General features: G+C 36.2%; 1 protein-coding gene across 1 annotated transcript in view; it reads left to right on the top strand.

Moving 5' to 3' along the window:
• Positions 1 to 21,605, top strand: part of RALGPS1 (Ral GEF with PH domain and SH3 binding motif 1) — a 749,724-nt gene extending 728,119 nt beyond the window's left edge. Inside the window, exons 17-20 of the mRNA XM_074211544.1 lie at positions 7,647 to 7,739; positions 8,851 to 8,956; positions 11,771 to 11,862; positions 15,887 to 21,605. Of these exons, the coding sequence (XP_074067645.1) occupies positions 7,647 to 7,739; positions 8,851 to 8,956; positions 11,771 to 11,862; positions 15,887 to 15,916 (321 nt within the window). The 3' untranslated portion in view covers positions 15,917 to 21,605. The remainder of the gene's footprint in view (positions 1 to 7,646; positions 7,740 to 8,850; positions 8,957 to 11,770; positions 11,863 to 15,886) is intronic.
• The last annotated feature ends 2,120 nt before the right edge of the window (positions 21,606 to 23,725 follow it).

Raw genomic sequence — 23,725 nt, 5'->3', positions numbered from 1 at the left:
ATTGAGACTTTATAGCATATTAAGGCTTATAGAACCATTCACAGATTATTTTATATGCTTCCCATAACACTATAGACAATAATATGTCCAAAGGAGAGACCTGATCAAAGCTAAGATCACACATTCAGTTGCATAACTTGGGCATGGTCAGAGGTTCAATGATCATGGGTTCAATAGTCAATGAGCTTTATTAAGAGGGACATAGAGAATACCAACATACTGTATGTCCAGGCATATACAAGGATTTCAGGCCCAACTGTGTGTAGCTATTCTATCCCTTCCAGCTCCTTCAGCTGCTGCTCCCATCTTCCATTAACTGCTATAGTAACAAAGAACCTACATGGACAAGCATAGAGCATGGGCAGGAGCATGACTTTTGTTGTTGTTGTTATTTTTGTTGTTGTTATTGCTATTGTCCATTTCCTAAAAAAAGAGGGCGAGTTGTGGCCCTTCAAAGATTATCAGAAGCTGAAAGCAGTGACTGCCAAACAATATCTACCTTCTTCAATTTCTGACTTTCCCAGAAGTTCAGAGGATCTAAATCTACACCATAAGTCATTAGTGCTTAAATACTTCCATAGTATTGCAAGCATTAGTGAGATCAGTGGGGTGATTGAAATAATAATGGGGAGACATGTATAGTAGATAGGGAATTAGTCTTAAAAGCAGAAGACTTGGATTAAAATCCTATCTCAGAAAATTATTTACTGTGTAACTCCAAGCAAGTCATACTCTTCTTGTGTCTTGGTTTTCTAATTTGCAAAATGAAAATAATACTGTCTAGACCTGTATCACAGAGTTGTTATGGAGGCCAGATAAGCACATAGAAAACATTAAAGTGCTACATAAATGTCAATTACTAGCACTATAAAGGTCACGTAAAACTCAGGACTGTTGAAGTGGGAATTGTGGAAGATTACAGCATGACTTCTATAGGCTATTCTTCTTCCAAGCTACAACTACTTATAAGTCTTACATTTACTTTTTTTTGTTTCCATACAACCTGTCCAAAATTATGGAAGAAAATAAGCAAGATTCCCTAAATTCCCAGATGGCAACCTCCTAGGGACAGGGCAGTAAGCAATCCCAAATTATACAAGGAGTTCATTGAACTTGAGGCAGGAATCACCACAAATCACTCCCAAAGTGGTAGGTGCAGGGGTAGTAACATAGCACGTTCAAATAATAAGATGCCAGGGGAATATTGACAACACTTGCTCCCTGGCCACCATTGCCCAGAGACTGGAACAAATATAAAAATGCAGAGCAGTCAGTATAAGCAATACATCTGATCACTCTGAGTAGGCTGTATAGCCATTCCTGGGAGTCCTATCTGGATTAGTTTCTACAACTACAGAACTATATCAACAATATGTGTACTTATTGACTCCCCTTGGTACAATTTAGTTTCTCCAGGGCAGAAATTAGTTTTCCTTATTGGAGGGTGAGGGGTGTCATCACCAGTACCTAAAACAGTTCCTATACATAGAAGTGTTTAATTGTTTTTTTATTACTATGATTTTATGTCGGTAACTTCCTCTAGCATTAAAGATTCACACTTTCTTTGAAATGCCCACCCATAGGTAGCTAGGTGACACAGTGGATAGAGCACCAGCCCTGGAGTCAGGAGTACCTGAGTTCAAATCTAGCCTCAAACACTTAATAATTACCTTGCTGTGTGGCCTTGGGCAAGTCACTTAACCCCATTGCCTTGCAAAATCCTAAAAAAAAAAAAAAAAAACGAAATGCCCACCCAGTCTTAAAGAGGTCTGAGACAAGTTGACTTGCCCAGAGTCACATAGCCAGATCTGTCTGAAGTGGAACTTAAACTAGCTTGTCTTGATTCTGAGCCCTTCTCTCTATCCACTATCCCATGCTACTTTTCATCATTCATGATCATTGAATTTCTTTGTTAATTGAATTTCTCTTTATTCCATTTCATCTTATTCAATTCTACCATCATTCCTTCTACTTAACATTCCATCTCCCATGGCCATGCCTTTGTACACCCACTCATGCCATACCTCTGGCTCTTAGAATCCCTAATGTTCAGCTGAATTGCTACCTCCTCCATGAGGACTTTTCTAGTTCTTTCACTCCACCTACTAGTACCACTAGAATATAATTTTGACTTTACCTTGTATATATTTGGTATTTACTTACATGTGCATTGTTTCCACCAATAGAATATAGACTTCAGAGTAAAGACCTGATCCAGGGCAGCTAGATGGTGCAATGGATAGAGCACCAACCCTGGAGTCAAGAGTACCTGAGTTCAAATCCAGTCTCAGACACTTAATAATTACCCAGCTGCATGGCCTTGGGTAAGCCACTTAACCCCATTGTCTTACTAAAACCTAAAAAAAAAAACTGATCCATTTTTGTCTTTTTATCCTACCCCCAGAACCTATCACATAACAGCCACATACTTGTTACTTGCTTGATTTCAATTTCTTTCACCTGGCTATGAGCTTCTTCCCACCAACCTTCAGGCAAGCTGAAGGCTCATCTAAAATCTCAGAATCTGCCTTGCTTATTTCCTGCTCTGACCATAACAAAGAACCTGCCTGAAGGCCTGTCCATCCCCCAGCAGGACAGAACAAAGTCCTTCTTAATCACAGTGACACAGACACTACCTAAACTTATCCAGGCAGTTGTTCATCTTTGAGTCCATTTCCTTTTCTCCATTTATGTTATCTTCCTGGCACTGATGACTAGCAGAACATATCCTCCCCTATCTCCCTTAATCTCCATCAAGATCATATTACATGAATTGAATGAATTTTTCATTTCCTCTCCAGTTTGTTTTTATCAAGATCTGTCTCTAAGCTAATCCCCTTGGCTACCCTCTGAAGCTTGGGAACCCAGAACTTGCATCTGTGAAAGGCAAATACCTAACAGGTTACCCATCAAACTAGGTAACTTTTCCCTCTGCCCAGGGATATAAATACAGCTTTTAAGTTAATAATGAAAAATTTGAGGGGAAATAGTGTGTCAAACTCTTTTGTGGCTATGAATTCATCACTATTTTTGTTCAAGCTGACTCTGATTGCAGTATCACAGATCTTTAACACTTGCTTACATCTCCCCTTTTTCAAGGTTTCAACTTTCTAACTTCATTAGGATGGGATAGAGACTGTCTTTTCAGGAAGTCACAGCTTCAAGGGGTCAGGGAAGAAGATATTAAAGGACTTCTTTCCACCAACAGACATTAACCATCAGTATTCCACCCCATTTATTAAATTAATTGGTTATGGGAGCTTGTAATGGAGAAAGGAGAGGTTTTTCTCTCCAGCTAGTTTAGATTATTACAAAAGCAAAAAGCAAAATAGCAGATACATACAAACACACACACACACACACACAAACACACACACAGCAAAGAACAACAATTATTTCTAAGTCATTCCTTTACAAGATACTCTGATTGAATTGGAAGAGCAGCTGATTAATTAGCTATGTGAAGATTGGCCATGCCCTTGGAGACCTTTAAAAAAATTAACTCTTGCGGCGGCTAGGTAGCATAGTGGATAAAGCACCAGCCTTGGAGTCAGGAGTACCTAGGTTCAAATCCGATCTCAGACACTTAATAATTACCTAGCTGTGTGGCCTTGGGCAAGCCACTTAACCCCATTTACCTTGCAAAAAAAAAAAACTAAAAAAAATTAACTCTTGTAAGTTCTGGATGTAGTCAAATAGTTTAAGTGTTAGCGACTTCAAGTTATTGAAAATGGGAATCACTTATGTAGAGTGTGCTCCCTATGACACTACAAAAAGCCAGTGGGGGAGCAGATTTTCTCTCCTCCTTGATATCAGTCATGCTGTATAACAATTATCTAACTAGTGGGTGATTCCCACATTGAACAGGGAGCAATTTATAGAGTCATAGAATTCAAGAGTTAAAGCAGTCACTCTTCAGAAAGATAGATGCAAGCAGTATCCAAAGCAGGAAACTGCTTCAAGCAGCAAGACTTCTGACAGCAAAGAAAAGAGCTATGGCTTTCAGAAAAAAATAATGGGGAAGTTAAGATGTCACAGTGGATAGAGCACTGGTCCTGGAATCAGGAGGGCCTGAGTTCAAATCTGGCCTCAGACACTTAATAATTACCTAGCTGTGTGGCCTTGGGCAAGCCACTTAACCCTTGCAAAAAAAAACCTTAAAAATAAACAGAAAAAAATAACTCTGGTATTTCACTGGGCCAGTTAGGTAGTGCGGTAGGTAAGGTGCCAGGTCTGGAGTTAGGAAGACTCATTTTCCTAAGTTCAAATTTGGCCTCAGACATTTACACCATGTTACCCCAAACAAGACATTTAACTCTGCCTTGGTTTCCTCATTTTTAATATGAGCTAGAGAAGGAAATGGCAAAGTACTATTGTGTCATTACTAAGACCCAAAAGGGTCATGAAGAGTCAGATACAACTGAAAAATGATTGGACAAACTGAGAACTGAACTGTGGGAAAGAACACTTCCAAGGGAGCTCACTGAGTAACTCAACCAGCAGAGACATTTTAATCAGAGTGAAACAGCATGAGGACTTTATAAGGAAAGAAGGATATGAAGGCTCTGTAGTACTGGAGAGGAGTTGTTTTGATCACATGTATTTCCTTTGTGTGTGTCTCACTACTAAGTTATTCTAGTTGTGTATTTACTTTTCTCCCTAATTTTCTATGTTTATGGAAGAGTGAGCCCAAGTTTTGTGGAGGTCTTGTTGTTTGGCTATTATTCATACCCATGCTATCTTGATAAATGTCTTTACTTAGAGGTAATTGTTTCTGACTGTACTAGGTACTGTGTTTTTGGATACTATGTTTCATGGTATCCCTGTGAAGTTAGGATATCTCCTCTTCTGTATCTTTTTGAACCCCCCTTCCCATTCCAGTATGTTGGTTCCTTTCCTCAGCACCGCTGTTAGTTATCAATGATTAAGATCCCAATTCTATTTAACTAATCAATATCAATTAATGTTTCCTTCAAAGATATGGCAGATATAAATCTCACCCCCCCAAAACAGCTGGAGTGGCAAATTTTCCCTTATATCGTCATGGTCCCTGAGAGAGTGAGCTCAGACTCATTGTAGCATCCAGATAGTATTGCTCCCAACAAATTTATATCTAAACAAAAGGTTTCTTTTGAATGAGTCCTCATCTCAGCTAACACTGAGTTGCATCCCTAAAACCACCTCTTGCTCCTTGGGCTTCAAAGTTATTCTGTCTGCAGAACCCAGCATAAATTCAATTCTTGACCCCTGAACTCCTAGACTTGAGTTTTCAAAATTCACATGGTCATATCTTTCAGATTAATCTTCTTTAGCTAAAATTAAAAAACAAACACTAAGGCAAACAACCAAAGTGCATTTTCATAGGAGCAAATATCAGTCTTACATAGGGAAGACTTGAGTCTTCTCCCTGGACCTCTCCCTGAAATCTCACCAGATATTATTAATCAGGGAGAAATCACATGAAGAGAAAAGGTCAAACCAAGAGAAATAAACAGTCAGTGTTTTCTGAACATTCCCCAAAGACACTCAAAAAAATACCACATGGTTAACAGACTAGAATCTATTCCTGAATGTCACTGGGTCACTTGTATTATATTCCATCATGAGTTTCCCTATGGTCTCAAGCTTCTTTATAGAGAAATATATCAGTATCAATCTGGGAATGCTCTTAAAGACTGGGCTCAGATAAAATATAAAATTAACAAAAGAATGAAAAGACTTTAAATGAATCAGTATTGAATATAAAAATCAAATAATCTTACAAGGTCACTATCAAAGGATTAAACTCCAGGATATAAAAGTAGATTCTTAATAAGCATTTAATATTTATGCTTATAATTATTATTCTGAAAGAGAAGGCATTCAACTTAACTCCTTTTAAAGAGATAAATATGATCCTGATACCCAAACCAAAGAAGGATAAAACAGAAAGAAAACTTCAGATCAATCTTATTAATAAGGTTATTCTGTTGATGTAAAACATTCCTATAAAATCTTAATTAAACAGCTACGGTAATATCTCCAAAAGATTATTTCCTATTTTCAAATTAGAGTATCCTTGGAATATAAGGAACATCAGCAAAACAATTAGTATAGTTATTCAACTGGGAAGTTAATAATTTTATTAATTTGAGGGATTCCCTCTACCAGTACAGATCAGCAACTGCTCTGTAATTTATCTTCTTAGTTGCCTGAGACCCTGAGAAGTTCAATCATTTGCCTAGACTCATACAGTGACAGTATGCATCAAAGATGAAATATATCAATAAACAAGAAAATTTTCATCAAAACAAACCATTCAAACCTGTTTTTTAAAAATCCTAAAAGAAAAAAGTGTAGACATAGAAAAACTCTTTCTAGTAGCAAAGAGAAAAGAAAAATATCTATATATATTCATATATATATACATGTATACATACATATGTGTGTATAATTATAGTAATATAACCAATATCATTCCCTATTTTTCCAATTAGATTTACACATATATGAACAAAGTGTATAAAATACACATATCTATTTATTTAGACATATGTACTGATATACATTTATACATATATTTACATGTATTTAAATGTATATGTTATAGTTAAATTTATACATATATGTATAATTGTATAAATCTGATTTCAAAATAAGGAATAATTTTGGGATATATTATTGCCATTGTGTTACTATAGTTGTGTTCCTTCTCTTTTATTTTCACATATGTTTGTGTTAATATGTATGGGTTATTAATATACATAAATATTTTTACAAATATATGTATACACATACATATATGTATGAGTATATATGTGAATAATTCTGTATGTACATATCTATACATGATTTTATATAGGTAGATGTGTGCTTAAATAAATATATACACATAAATATAATCAAGTGATCTCAGAAAGAAAAAGGTGGTCAAGCATCTTTGGAGAACTAGCATGAATATGAGTATGGGCACAAAAAGAAGAAAATGGGCTAAAAACAGATCAAAATTGAATAGAAGGGAAAAGAAAGAAAGAAGGTCAAGTAGACAGTAGGTCCAAGTTAGATGAGACTAAGTTGAGAGAGGCCCTGTTACATAATCTAATTTCCAGTTGGATGAAAGATTAGTCATTTTCTGAGTTGAGAGAGGCAGAATAAACAGGTACAATTTCCTGAAATCAGACAAAGAGGTGATCCACATCCCCCCATAGGAGGTAGGATTGGCCTGGCTTCCCTACCTCACAGGGTGAGGAACAATGCATTAAGGGTTTCTACCAGTTATCACAGTCAAATACAGTTTTCTTACAAGATGATATTTATTAAATACCTGCTATATATATATATATATATATATATATATATATATATATATATATATATATGGCACTGCTGATTACTGGAGATTCAAAGAAGGGCAATACCCTGCCCCCAAGGAGCTCACATACTAATGATAGAGACAACACGCAAACACAAGAATATTTGGAACTATCTCAGAGGAAAGGCATTAGTAGTGGAAGTGACCAATAAAGATCTCCTATAGAAGATAGGATTTGACCTAAGCCTACTTAAACCACTTTTTGCATATGAGTTATTCTTGCTGTTACTATGTAAACTAAATTAATTACTAATGATGAATTATTTTTTCATCTTTGCTCATTTTCTCCTTCCAGCTTTCCTCGTGGTCCAGGTACTGGGTAACACTATCAGGATCAACTCTGCTATACTTTGGAGCGAAGTCCTTACGGGGTACTGACAGAAAACATGTAAGTAACCAATGAGATTCATTTTAAAGATGTCTAAAAGCTAAAGATTCCAAAACTGGGAACGTCTGAAGATTCAGACACTGAGGTTTCTAAGGGTACTAATGAATTATTAAAGTGGCACACCAGACTGGAGCTATGGCGGTCCAGGAAAACACATTATTGGTATTGAATCAAAGGACCTTTAGTCATAATTAATACCAATGAAATATAAATTTAAAATGCTTTCAGTTCTGTGTGAATGAGGCCATGGGAGAGTAGAAGGGATAGAAGGATATGGTGAGAACTTTCAAAAGTGAACACCTCCCAAGTGCTTTAGTCTCAGAGATAAATTTCATCTCAAATGCTTCTTGGTATTGTTACTTCTCTTTTCATATGTATATGTTGCCTCCCTAATTGATCTTTAAACTCCCTGAGGGTGCAGAATGCATCTTAAATAACTCTATATCATTCACAGCATCTTGAACATGGCAGAAGCTCAGTAGTAATATAGAAAACCATGGAAGTATAAAGCTGAAAATCAAGTCTCTGAAACTGAAATGTTAGAAGGATAACACTTTAAAAGAATTAGCAACATGAATCTTAAAATTCCTGAGAATACTTTTAGGAATATATATTTTGAGCTAAAGGAAACTGTTAAAGTGATCTAGTCTAATCCCTTCATTTTAAAGAAAACAAAACTGAGGTCTGTCAAAGTTAAATGATCTCACAGAGCAGGGTTTGAACCCAGTCCTCTATCCAAATGCATCCTTTCATTCTCTCGATACTGTGCTCTCTCTTTTCCCATAAATTACTAGTATTGTTGGATCTCTTTTCCTGTGTATATGCCTCCTCACTAATTAGATCCGTGAGATTACAGGATATATCTTAGGTACCTCTCTTTCTCACAAAGGCATCATGAACCTAGGAGAAACTCAGCAGTTATTGATAGTATATTCATCCTGATAAAGAACTAGGTTCAAAGGTCACTGAAGAAGTTGGGAGAGTGATCTAGCAATTGATAAATAATGGCAACAAAGATGGGAGGATAAATTATAAATAAATTATGTAGACTTTGACAATTAATGAGATGTATGTTTGACTCTGGTTCCATTCTGTGTTTTGTATCCCCCAGTATAAATCTACACCTGGGAAAAAAGTCTCCATTGTTGGATGGATGGTACAGTTACCTGATGATCCTGAGCATCCTGATATTTTCCAATTGAATAACCCTGATAAAGGTATGAATATTGAAAAATGCTTTTTTTCTGTGAATGGTCCCCATTTTGTTCAACAGTGATGGTCAGCCAATATTTTGTCATCCAAAAGCATTCAGTCAACCTACTATGTAAAAGGTGCATTGGATTAAAAAAAACAATAAGATAAAGTAGTCAAGTTTAAATAAAAAGGATATAGATAAAGTTGATCTAACTATAGGGTTGATTAAAGGATATATAAAATTCTAGATATATTCATATGGTAAAAGCTAAGAATACATGCATGTATATGTCTTCATTGCCAACTACTCCATTCCCATCTTTTCTAGCCTTGGAAAATGAACCTGGATCTATTTAGACAAGAGCCTGATTACCACATAGACTTGTGTGCTTTTTGATCCTGAATAGATTAGTTAAGGTTAAATACAACAATCAGTAGAATTCCTCGAGTGTCATACAGGAACTAAATTTATAGATATAAATCACTTATAGGATCATAGAGCTAGAAGGAGCCTCAGAAACTATCTAGTCTAATTATACATATGAGGAAATGGAGGCCCTGGGAGACTTGAATTGAACCCAATTCCTCCCATTACAGAACCAATGTTCTTTCCACAATATCTGTCTCAATCTACCTTCTCCTCTGGGCAAGGAGGTTGATTGTTTCTTAATTAACAGAAAGGTCATAAACTTTATTCCATAAGGGAAAAATGAGGTACCAGGAATGTTCTGTTTGAGCCAGAAGGAACATTAAAGATCACCTAATACAATTTACTTATTTTACAGAAAATTAAATGAAAAACCCCCAAAACACTGTTATTTTCCCATTCTTATACAAGTGGATTATTGTACATCTTGCATATTTTAGTTGCTTTCCTGTAAAAAAGCTGGTGCAAAGAAAAATTGGCTACATAATTCCAGTCTTTTGCAATTGTTACATAGCCCTAGGAACGCAGGCCTGAGAGTCAGTGTTCAGATGAATGATAAACAAATTAAGTAGATATTTTAATATATAAAATTAATATATGTAATATTATAATATTAATAAAAATGTAAAGTCTTCATTAGTCAAAAACATTAATAATAATGCAAATATATGAAAACTATGAATTTAAAACAAATATTCACATTTGAGATCTCTTTTCTGGACATGTAACATGGATGGTGCCTGTTATATAATGCTGCTATTATTCTTCATATATGGATATATGATGGCAACTCAATGAAAACAGAGTCTTGTTGACTTGATTTTCATCTACAACTTTGGTCTTTTGGGAAGGGTAGAAGGAATATCACAGGGACATTTTGGCAGCAACTATATAATACAGTCAAAACCAGCCTAACTAGGCTTTTGAAGTTTAGTGTTGCTGTTTCTAGAAATGTTGATTCCTGAAAAGAGATTCAGAGCCATGGAGCCATCAAGGCAAGTATAGAGTAGCCTCAGAATAGAGGAATAAAATTTTACAAAGGGGCTGATTAGCTATAAGAAATGTTTGCTGTTGGAACTAACAGAAGCTAAAGGATTATGTTAAGGAGTTATAGTTCAGTTATTTTCACTAGTGTCTGATTTTTTGTAACCCCATCTTGGCAGACATACTGGAGTGGTTTGCCATGTCCTTTCCCAACTTACTTTACAGATAAGGAAACTGAGGCAAACAGTGACTTTCTCAGGGTCATATGGCAGGTTAGTGTCTGGGACTAAATTTGAATGCAGGAAAATAAGTTTTCCAGGCCCAGCACTCTATCCATTACACCTGGTTGGTCATATTAATTGGATGAGTCCATAAAGATATCTGCAGTATATGCCATTTCTTGCATCTGGAGGAAACTGAGTCCTTTGCCACAAAGGGCACACCAGGGAAAGAGTTGTCAACAGATTGGAACAAAGTGCAAATGAGCAGTGAAAGTTATGCAGCTGAAAAGCATTATTATCAGCCGAATCACCCCTCTTTCATCATGGTAGTACCCTGAATATTCATAGCAGACAAAGCTTAAGGATAGAAATCTGTCCCAGTCACCTGCCTCTCTGCATGCTCTATTGAGACCATGGAAACCAGGGACCTTCTGGCCTGCAGCACCTACAGTCTTCCCCTATTGCCTACTTATGTATCTGTCTCCCACAGAACAGATCCAATCAGGGAAAGATCTAGAGAGGTGTATGCATAGAGAGCAGGAATCCCTGATAGACTGTTTATATCAGTGGATAACATGAACTGAAAGCTGATCTCATTTAGTGAGATTAGGAAGGAGAATCACAGTAAATGAAAACTGGACCCTAATGGGGCATGTTTGACTCAGGTCAAAAAGAATGTTTCTGAGGACTCCCATCAGTACTACACCCTGGAAGGAAGGAATCACTCTTATACTCAAACTAGAAGGGGGGGTGGGCAAGGAAGGTCTGTGATCCTGCCTCTATTTTTACATAATCACTAGATTCTTTGATTTCTTTCAAGTCCCAGCAAAAATCCTGTCTTCTATAGGAAGCCTTTCCTCTTAGTTCTAAAGTTATCTTCCCTCTGCTCCCAATTTATCCATTCTATAGCTTGTTAGTACATGGTTGTCTGCATATTATTTCCTTTACTAGACCATGAGTTTCTTTAGAGCAAGGATGTTCTTTTGGCTTTCTTTGTATCCTTAGCACTAATACATAGCAGCACTGACATATAGTAAGTACTTAATAAATTAAATATTTATTGATTGTCTGCCAAATTAAATCACTTCATTATTCTTTCTGGTCCCTTAGGTTATCTAGTTCCACCTGTAACTTTATATTAATTTTAACTTTGAAACCTTAATGTTTGATCTTTTCCTAACCTGAAGACTTCTTTAACATGATAGGCAATGTTTACAAGTTTCAGACTGGCTCCAGATTGCATGCAATACTGTGGCACAAGCACCTGGACGACGCATGTAAAAGCAACAGGCCTCCGGTAAGGACAACAGGATTTTCTTTGGAACCTCTTTGGCTTCCCTCAGATTGTAGATGAGAACAAGCTTTGGGAGTCAGTCATTATCATGTTCCCTGAACACACTAACACACTTGCCATGATACTGAGAGCTCTCCACAGAATGGGAAACTGAAAGGTACCTTAGAACGAAGAATTTTAAAGCTAGAAAGAACTTTAAAACATAGGATGGGGGCAGCTAAGTGCCACAGTGGAGCACCGGCTCTGGAGTCAGGAGGACCTGAGTTCAAATCCAGCCTCAGACACTTAATTACCTAGCTGTGTGACCTTGGGCAAGTCACTTAACCCCATTGCCTTACAAAAAAAGGAAAAAACCCATAGGATGTTTAGAACATTGGAATTTAAAAAATTAAAGAAGGGAACCATCGAACTTAGAATTCTAGACTTTAGGATGATAGAATGTAGAACACAGGCAAGGAATTTTTGGGATCATCTACACAATTCAACCCCATTATTTTACAGAAGAGAAAATTGAAGTTCAAGCAGACTTACTCCTGATCACAGAAATAGTAAATTGGAGGGATTTATACCCAGATTCAGGATTCTTTCCTGGTCATAGTAAATGCCTCTTTCCATGTAACACTTTACAGAACTAAGCTAAAGCCCAGACAAGTCTAAATATAGAATCTGCATACCTGGCTTTGAATTCTAACTGTACTATTTGTCACTTAAACAATGACAGAATATTTTATTTCCTGGGTCCTTGGTCCTCTTTTATCTTCCTTAAAATGAGATAATTGGGCTAATTGGTGTTGAAATCCCCAATAATTATAAATCCTTTGATACAACAATCATTTACTCTTTCCAAAAAAGGAAGGCCTATGATGAGAAGTGGTTGGTTGCAGGTCAAAATCAGAATCCTTATCTTTGCCAAACTAAGGCTCTCAATGTCTCTGTCCTTTTATGGTTAAATAAATAGATGATTAGCAGGATGTGATACTGCATAGGGATGAAGCTACAACCTCCTTCTTCCCAAATGCATATAAAGTTTTGATGGGATTTATAGCTAAGACTTTCAAAGAATCTTTTTTTCAAATTTAATTTATTTAAGACGATAGGGTAAAATGACTTGTCCAAGGTCATACAACTAGGCACAGCTAGGGTGGAGATAGAGAAAATAGTCTTTCTAATTATCTTCAGAGATGCTCAACTACATACTCTGCCTATCAGCCAACTTTGAAATCTTCCCAATCCAGTTTCTTAGATAATGTAGAAAATAACAGTTGAAAAAGAATTCAGAAGTGAGATGGTCCCAGCCCTCAGACTCCTATCAGAAGACTTAAGAAAACAAGAGAGATCTTTTTCTTTTTAAATCTTATTTTGAATGATCTCCAGAAATAGAGTTTCCATCCTGGCTTTTTCTCATTTGAGAAATTCATCTAATAAACAATGTTTATTCTACCATTACCACCAGTCTCTGTCTGAGGTCCCTTCTAAGTCTGAGAGTCTATGTTCAAAATTTTTTACTTACCAAGCCAGGTAGGGTTTCCTCTGACTCTATTAGTAGTATCATCCACTTGTTGATTTTTAAGGTTCCCAATATTGAGAGTGGAATATTGATAGATTACTGGACTTGGACTTGGGAAGACCTGAATTTGAATCCTGCTTAAATCCTTACTAACTGTGTGACCCCAGGCAAGTCTGTTTCTTCGCCTATATAATGAGGATGACAATAGTACCTATTTAACCAGAAAATGATGATTTAGAACACTTTTTCATATTGCTTAAAAGTAGTCTTGATTACTTCCATTAAGAACTTCTTGTTCATATCCTTTAACCATTTACCAATTGAGGAATGACTCTTAGTCATAAAATGGAATCAGATATATATATATATATATATATATATATATATGCATATATATGTATATGAAATGAGACTTCTGTGAGGGAAACTTGATGTAAAATTTTCAACTCCAATTAACTAATCTTAGTTATATTGGATTTGTTTTTGCAAAAAGTTTTTAATTTCATGAAATTAGAATTGTCCATTTTATCTTCTGTGACCCTCTCTATCTCTTGCAGTCACTTCCTTTCAAGTTTCCTATTATTTATACTCTAATGATCATCCATCCCTGTTGGTCAAATCATGCCCAGAATAACTCTCTGTGTTATACAGTCCGACTTTGAAGAATGAAGTCATCATTAAGACAACTTGTGAATATAAATTCTTTGCTTTTGACAAAAGATTATGAATAGTGCTGATTGTCCTTTCCCAATCTGAACTCTTCTATTACTGGGTCCTACCATCTTCCCAGTCACTCTTGCTCACTCTCTTACACTAACTCCATATATCCAGTTATTGTCATCTTATTATTTCTATTTTCACAACATATACATAAGTGTGTGTGTGTGTGTTTCTAGCTGCCCCTCATGCCTGTAATGCTGTCTTTACTGACTTCTTTGGCTTCCTTTCAGCTCTAATTAAAATTCCATCTTCTACTAAATGCCTTCCTCAACTCCTCTTAATTCCACTGCCTTCCCTCTGTTAACTCCTGTTTTTCCTATATATGTTATTTGGTGTATATATTTGCCTGTTAATCTCTCCCATTAGATTGTAAGCTCTTTGAAGGCAGGGCCTGGTTTTTGTCTTTTTTTTATCTGACACATAATAGGTATTTAATAAATGCATGCATACATACACATATGTAGATATATAAATGTGGTTACACACATATTTATACACATCTATAAATATATTATGTATGTATTTATAGCAATATCTACATATATGCCCCTTTATCTTCACATACTCAGCTGCCATCCTGTTCAGTCTCTCATAGCCTCTGGTTTTTTTCCCCCTATCTCCAGTCTTTCCCCACTCCAATTCATATCCATAGAAGTGTCAAAGTGATTTTCTAGGATCCATCTTCTTGCTAATTTTTTAACATAGCACTCTATCTCCAGAATCTGAACCTTTCACTTGACTGTATCCTCATGCTTTTTATATTCTTCCTCATCTCCTCCTCCTGGCTTCCTTCAAGACTCAGCTGAAATTCCACCTTCTGCAAGAAGCCTTCTCCTTCACCCACCCCCAGTATTTTCTCTCTAAGATTATCTCCATTTACATTCTATACATCTTCTATATACATTTATTTGCATGATGTCTCCCTCATTGGAATATGGGCCTCTTAAAAATAAGACTCAAGATTTTGCTTTTCTTTGTCACTTACTGCAAACTCACTGACTGACTAGTAAAAGTCCCATCACTACTATTTCATAACCCCATGCCAGGTTTGTGGCAGAATTATTTATCCATATCCTTCTTCTGTACAGATGATATGTGGTATACACTCTCTTGATAATATCACTTCTATCCTTTCCCTAATAGATCTTCATCCAAAGATTATCCATCCTACTTCCTTCAGCTTCTATGTTTCCCCACATGGCTACATCTTCTTAATATAGAATGCTACTCTGCTACCCTGCTTATGTATTCTATTTGAAGCACTGTCATTTGGAAGAAATATTTTATTTGTTTGACCTTGGAGGACAGAAAATCTATAATAGTTTCAAGTTTTCAAGTTTTAGAAAGACAAATTTTGACTTAATATGGAAAACATTTCCCTAATAATCAGTATTTTCCAAAAGGAAAATGCACTGCCTCTGCAAGAGTCCTTAATTTTTTTCATTTTTTAAACAAATATCCCTTTGGCAAACTGATGAAGCCTTTTAGAATAATGTTTTAAATGAATAGAATAAAATACATTAGATTACCAAAAGCTATTACATGGTTATACATTTATCAATTTGGTTTTTTGGTTCTTTTTTAAAACTTATGGCCTGTAAGATAGTGATTCTCTTACATTTGAAGATTTTGAACTGAAAAATGAATGACCACTTCACTTCTGGCATATAAAGGGGATTCTAGCTCATTCAAGGGTTGACGAAATGTCTTCTGAGACTCGTTCTAGCTCTGAGATTTTAAGCCTCATCATCCTTTCTGCAATAGACCAAGACTTGTACAATGATATACTTTTTTTTTCAGGTACCTACTAACCTTATGTCATTTGAATAAGCAGCTGCACAATGCTTGATGTGACACTAAAGTGCCAAACTGAAGGATGGAGGAAAATTTCCCATATACACGGTTAGATGAGATCATTCTTTGGACTCCAGCTGCCAGATAGCATCCTACCCACACTCAGCTGTGCAACTTCAAGATGATTCTGATGAGCGCATGAGTGTCCCATGCAGCAACTTCCTCATTCCTACTGGCTAAAAGAAACCATTGAACTCCGCTACAGGACCCACAGATCCTGGGCTAACTTGTGGCCACCAATAACTCTGGACAATTGTTGGACCATAAACTGGGCATCCCATCCTTTGCCTGTCCTTTTATAAACAGTCCTTTTTATGGTGAAGCTGCTTTCTGTGACTGAAGAACATTTAGCCCATGTTGGGTTTTCAATTCTTTCTAATGCACAAAGATAACAGGCAGTGTTCACTTGCTGCAAAGTGTCCATTAGAGTAGACGTCATGGAACAACATTTTTATAACCTAAGTGCACTGAGTTGCTTAGCAATGTGGCTGCCTCTGATTTTGTATAACACCACACACACACACACACACACACACACACACACACACACACACACTACCCAGACATTTCCACCGTACGTGAGCTATTTGGGAAACATGTATTTTGGCACCAGATTTGCAACCTAACTCACTTCATTTATTTGGAAGGAGCTGCTTTTTAGACTTGTATTACACCACTGTCCAGGTAAGGTAAGAGTTCACCACTGGAGGTCTTTAAGCTGTTGCATTGTAAAGAGGGGATTCTTATTCGGGTACTGAGTTGGGCAAGATACCCCCTGAGGTCCCTTCCAACTCTGAGGTTCTGTGATTCTTTGATCATTGAGGTTTCAAATTTATTTTGGTTTAAAATTCCCCTTGGGTTCTCTAACTATACACAATCAATGCCTTAAATCGCATATTGTTTTCTTTGACTATGGGTGCTATTCCTCTGCAAAGCCTGCTCCCTGGGGCATCTCAAATGCCCTCTGACTTGGTGTCCATGGAGCCTTATCATTGTCAGGTCTTCCAAGTCAGGGCCCAACCCCAGAAGATGAGCTGTCTTTTGACCCATTCTTCTTCCTGTGAAGGGTCCTGGAGCATTTTGGGACTCACCTTGACTTTGCCCTTTGTGCTAGAAAAGGAGATTAAAAAAGCTATTCTCCAAGTGTCCAGGTTTGCTGAGGCTTTGGAGTGATGAAAGGCAATTGTGGAGAGGCTGAGAAGAGAGAGTCAAAGCAGAGGCCTTCAGGGTAACAACAGTGGTGAGCTTTTTTTTTTCCAGCAGGGCCATCTTAGGCACATCTTGCTCACCCATCTCCACTGCCAAAGTTGATGTGTTTGGGGTTTGATTAGTCAGGGCTGCTGAATGACACTGAGACCTAACTGGGATCTCCCGGAATCCTTCCTACCAAATAGTCCAAGCAGCTCTGACAAATCAGCAGACTTACCATCCTGAGGACCCTTGAGGCAGTGAGCCCAGAAGGGAGACAGCTGAGGCCCTGAAGCCTCCACTAGGTCATGGAATGATAAAACAAGCCCTCTGTTAGGGGAACTATTCCCTTCACAGGACAGCCCTTTTTTTCTATATGTCTCCTTTAATCCAATTTAATTTTTTTATTCATCCATTGAATATATGCTGACCTTACTACATGAGAGGCCCTTTATAAAGTTCTAGGAACATGCAAACTGAATGAGATATATTTCCTGTCCACCAGGAACATACAGTTTAGTAGGTGTGTTGAAATATGCTTTAATTTGATAAATGATTATTTTATTTAAAATCTAAATAGTTTATTGTTTTTATGGTGAGTTTTTGAAAGGATAGTTTTCTAAATGTCTATGTCAATCTTATTAATGAAACCTTAAACAGCTTTAAAAATATAAAGAGGTAGAGTTTAGAAGGTTTGAAGTATAAGACTGTCAACAGAGTGTGAGCATTGGTGATCCTCTTGGAGTGCACAGGGGAGAGTGACCAGAGTAAAGAGGGGAATAGAATGCAGGCCAAGCAAGGACTGGGTGAAGGACTTTGGGGTCCATAGCACATACACAATTACTGTCTTCATGTGAGCTGCTGTATGGATGAGAAAAGTAACACACTTTTTCTCAGACCCAGAAGACAGAGCTGAGAGCAATGAGTGTCAGTTGCAGAGAGATACATATTTCCCACAAAATGAAAATTTTCTAGAAATGGAATAAGTCACCTCAGGAAGCTATGAATTCCAGACCATTGGAGGTCTTTATACAGAGGTAGGATGCCCCCTTCAGAAAATGTTATTGATCAGGTTCTTGCTTCAGGTTTAGGTTAGACTGCATAACCTCTGAAGTACCTTCTAGTTTTGAGATTTCCATGATTCCATGTGCAGAAAGACTAGGATACCAACTAATTAGTGTAAGGACCGCACTTTGATAAAACTGATCTTTATTATATGTTTACAATGTAAAGGACTTTACAAACCTTAAAGCCCCATATAAATGCTAGATATTGTTTTTATTAAGAATTGAAGAGCTGACATCCATATTCAATGAAGGGAAAGTGTACATTAATGAAATGTTATCCATGAAAATATTGAAAGTTTTGGTAGATCCATTTCTTGTCTTATGTTGCTTCTCTCTAGCTGAGGACCTGGTAGATAGAAGACATTTACAAGGGAAGGGAATAAGCTTTTATTAAGCCAGGTGTGATGCTAAGTGATTTACAAAAACTATCTCCTTTAATCCTTATTTGATAAATATTTATTGAATTGAATCTGTGATGTCATCAGTGCAGGTATACTTCTAATGGTACAGGTTAAAATCCAGTTGTGCTTTCTCCTGTAAACTCCCTGAGCCCAGGGACCACTTTTGTTTTGTTTTTAAATCCCCAGCAACTAGGATAGCACCTGGCACACGCAGGGGACAAGGATGGCCTGGCATGGAGAATTTCTTAGGAGAAAAATACCTTCCCCCCAGTCATTCATAGTCTTAAAGAGCTACCAAGAATGCTAAGAAGTGACTTGCTCAGGATCTCATAATTAGATGTTCCAGATGCAGGACTCAAGCACATATTCTCCTCATTCAAAGATCCACTTTCAATCCAGTCCCTGCTCTTAAGCTTACAATATGATGGGTAAAACAATGAACAAACTATATACAGGATAAATAAGAAATAATTAACAGAGGGAAGACTAAAATTCAGAGAGATTGGAAAAGATTTCCTGCAGAAGGTGAGACCTATTAATGAATTTTGTGTGATTTTAATATATCCAATGGAGATATATTTTGGCAGAAGAACTCTTAAGGCTATTTTAGTCTACCAAATCAAATGTTGTTTTTATCATCAATAAATACAGTGTGAGCCTATATTCTCTCTATTTTCATTCAATTATGTGGCCATGAAGATGAAATTTGCTATAGAAAATCATTTGAAAAAACCTGCCTTTTACCTTCTCATTTTCCCATCAAAGATATTTTTGATACATGTATAAGATAATTTCATGAAGTTTTAGAAAGAACTCTGAAATTGAATATATAAGGATCAGTAGTTTAGTGGTCTTTGTCAGTAAAAACACTGTCCATAATTTTTCCCAATTATTTGGCAAGTCTCTTTTCTCAGTTATTTTTAAAATCAGCCACTGAGTGTTTACAACACAATTGTGCTGCCTCCAGCATGGATTTCTTCAATGTGTGTTTAGTCTCCTATAGTTGTTTGTTCCATCTTTATCTTCTTTAGGGCCATTCTTCTTCCTTATATAGCCTATCAGGGATTAGGATAATAGAGTCAAAATCTAATGACTCCAAAGTAACTTTTTTTTAGATTGTTATAACAGATCTGGTTCACTTTTTAATCCATTTTCTTCCTTGTAATTTCATCTTTAAAAGTCCTTTTAATTCAGCTTACTTCAATAAACATTTACAAAGAATTATGTGCAAAACAGTGTGCTAGGCATTAGAAATACAAAAACAAAAATGAAATGGCCCTACTATTAGGAAGCTTACATTACACTAGATCTTATGCCAAACTTTCTTTAGACAGGTTTTCCCCTCCATTTATCTATATTGTTTTATAAGGAGTTGCTGCTTATGTTCTTCCATTCTCCTCCTCCAAAGACTTGCACAAATGATCTTATATTCTAATATTGTCTTTGTTCACAATGTCTGTCTACTTTGCAATGAGATAACACATTTGCTGACTAATATTTCTAGACTCTCTTGACTTCCTCATTATGAAAATTACTTAGCATAAGGAACATAAGCAAAAGAAAAAACTTTTATAAAAAAGGATAATTAGCAATATCTTTTCTTTTTTCCCTTTTCTTTAGCCTCAATAGTTTTTTTTAATAGATCAAGTTGAAGTCGAGTTATTTGCATAATATATCTCTTCTCACCTTTTTCTTTTTCTCTAATTTGATGTTAATGGCACAAAAACAATCCCACAAGAAACCATTTTTTCTGTCTATTATGATATAGTCTTAAATATAGATATTTCATTTTGGGGACTCTTAAGGGAAAAAATTCATGTTACACAGTTGCAAGACTTTTATATGCTTTTATCCCCATTTGTTTAACAATCCTAAACCATATTGCCCAATATTTATTCATTGACCTGCACTGTGACCATCTGAATTCACCAAGTACTAGTATATCAGTTAGCTTGATTTGAAGGATTTTGTTGTATTCTTCATGGAACTTTTCTACAATTTTATCATTTGCATCAGGTAATGATGTTACCCTGAGATTTTCTTCATGATGGTCTTTTTGCCTCTGCTCATCACAAGTACTTCAAGATGAGATAACCAAGGTTCTGAGAAATGGCACTGTTCATTGCCTTTGGACATATAATGAAACCATTTCCAACTTTTTTATTTGCTCATCCAAGGACAGCCTCTGGGCCTTTCCCCTGTTAAGTAGTTAATTTCATATCTCTTCAGTTTTTATTTATAGTAAGAGTATAAATGTTGATATTGTTTAATAGTTAGCACTTACATGGCACTGTACAATTTGTAAATGGCTTTACTTTTGTTATTTCACATTAAGTATCTCTTACTTAGGATACCAGTAGTCAAATTAATGTTTCAAAATGGTCTAAACTTGATATTTTTGCACTATTCTATCATCATCATTACAGAAATGGAAGAAGATCATATAGAACCAAAGACCCATTGGTTGTATTTTTTTTTTGGTTTCATGGGTTGGTTTCATGGGTTGCCATTTCATTACTTGGTAGTCAACCACCCTAGGCAAGCCTCTTAGCTCAACTTCTCCTTAAATGCAAGCACAATCTACTCTTTGAAAGTCTCAATTCAGTGCTTCATCCTAGTTTGTAGGTTCTTAGAGACCATATAGGGGCTCATTAGCTCTGCTTGAAGTAGAAAGGGCTAGAAGAAATCATGAAGTAGATGAGTAGAGGAAGAAAGACTTCTGAACTCACAGAAATTATGCCCTACACATTTTCAATTTATTCAATCTATTTACAGTGTTTTAGACAAGTTACTTTTTTATTTAAAACAATGAGTGTAAATGAATTGGGATATGGTTATAAAAATTCCAAAAGGAATCAATCAGTTAATCAATAAATAAATATTTTTAAATGCCACTATTCACTTCACAGTTTGTTAGACCCTAGAACTACAAAGACAAAAATCAATCAACCCTGGTACTTAAGGAGTTTATATTATATTGGGATGACAACCTATATATATATATATATATATATACATATATATATATATACGTATATATGTATATATATGTATACATATATACGTATATATATATACATATAAAATAAATACAAAATAAAGCATCCAGACATGTATAAATAACAAATAAAAGCATCATACTTAGATCTAATAGAGATTTTTTTTACAAAAGAATTTAATTTTGCTAATTGAAATCCCTAACCTGGGGTTCTAACATGGGCTGGCATGTAGGAAATAATCACTCTACACTTGTGAACCAATTATTACTAAATATCATTTCTAAATTTTTTTTTGAGACAGTAATGGAATCTCAGAATTAAAAGAGAATTTAGAGATATCTGGCTCCAATTGACAGCTCACCAGAAAGCACCTGATAGCAACCTCTGCCAGTAGTCATCTAGCCTCTGCTTAAGCATACTAGTAACAAGGGCTTACCACCCTCAGGAGCAATCAGTCCACTTCTGACCAGTTCTATTTATTAAGAAGTTTTCCCTTGAATTGTTCAATTTTTTATATTGAACTGAAATCTGCCTCTCTGTACTGTCCACCCATTGCTCTAACTTCTGAACTTTTAAGTCAAGACAAACTAACCTAAACCTACCTTTCAACATGGAGGAAATGGGATAGAGTGGGAAGAGCATAAGATCTGGAGTTAAAAGATGCTGGCTCCCAATGCTGGACCTTCAACTCATTGTCTCTATGGGACCATGAGCCTCAGTTACCTCAGCTATTAAAGGAAAAGGTTGGAATCAATGATTTATAAGGTCCCTTCCAGCTCTAAATTTATGATCCCATGACAACAGTTTTAAATGTTTGATGTCAGTGATTATATTCCCCTAAATTTTCTCTTCTCCAAGCTAAACTTTACTTCTTATTCCTTCAACCAGTTTTTGAATGGCCTGGAATCTCTACTTCCCTCATTTATCCAGGTACTGTGACAGGCATTAAAATATACCCATTAAGAGTTAGCAGTCTCTCTCTCTGAGGAGACTCTGTGGAAGTCAGACATACCTACATGAAAAGTCAACTATGAATTTGTTGTTTAGTCATTTTCAGTTGTATCCAACTCTTTGTGACCACATTTGAAGTTTTCTTGGCAACTTCTTGGATTAATTTGCCATCTTCTTCTCCAACTCATTTTATAGATGAGGAAATTGAGACAAATAGGGTTAAGTGACTTTTCCAGGGTCACACAACTAAGAAACTGAGATCTCAGATCTTCCTGACTCCAAGCCTTGTACTCTGTGGACTATACCACCTAGCTGCCTCAATTGATGAATACCTGATGACAGTAATGGTATATCATGAGAGGTAGCAAGTTGTAAAGGATAAGGTACCATACTTGAAGTCAGAGAGGTCTATATTTAGGTCTCTCCTCAGATTTTAGCTATTTGTATGACCTTGGACAAATCATTTTCTCTATGATTTAGTTTCCTGGTCTGTAAATTGGAGGGTCTGGCCTCAATAACTTCTAAAGTCCCTTCCAGCTCTTAAAAAAGAAAAACTAACTAAAGTTAGTACTTCTGATGCCTTTGTGAGAGGAAATCTTGTTACTTTTTCATGAATTCCTAGAGCTTCCTTTCTACTGATCTGAAAAGATAAGACAGCCAAAGCTCAGAAATTCAGATTCCTCTCATTCCAAATTAATCAAAGTTCCCATGAGCACTGGGAGTTGTGCCAAAAATTTCCTATGCTAAGCAAAGCTTTTCTTAATTTATGAAGATTACAGAAATAAAGCTTGAACTATTTGAAGGAATAAACCTCCTTTAACATCCCCAAACATTTTAGAAGTGGCCATTTGCATACCAGGAATAGGCTAATTACAAATCTTTCTTATCAGTCCTCTCTAGTCCTCTCTCCTTCTTAGCAGTTTTTTAAAAACCTCCTTTGCATTACTATATGATCTGTAAAGTTTATAAAACTCCATCTTTTCTCTAAGAAAAGGAAACTTGGGAAAGTCTCAATCTCCACTGTTCTGTATCCAAATAGAAAAGCAGCTAAAATGTGGTGTCAAGAATATTGACTTGAAAGTCAGGAAACCTGGATTGTGACTCCAACTCAGCCACTAACTCGGCATTGGACAAGTCAAATGATCCTCCAAGGTTGCAGTATCTTCATCTATAAAATGA

Source organism: Macrotis lagotis, chromosome 1 (assembly GCF_037893015.1).
Source record: "Macrotis lagotis isolate mMagLag1 chromosome 1, bilby.v1.9.chrom.fasta, whole genome shotgun sequence".
Taxonomy (NCBI): domain Eukaryota; kingdom Metazoa; phylum Chordata; class Mammalia; order Peramelemorphia; family Peramelidae; genus Macrotis; species Macrotis lagotis.
This window is presented reverse-complemented; position numbering and strand designations above follow the sequence as displayed.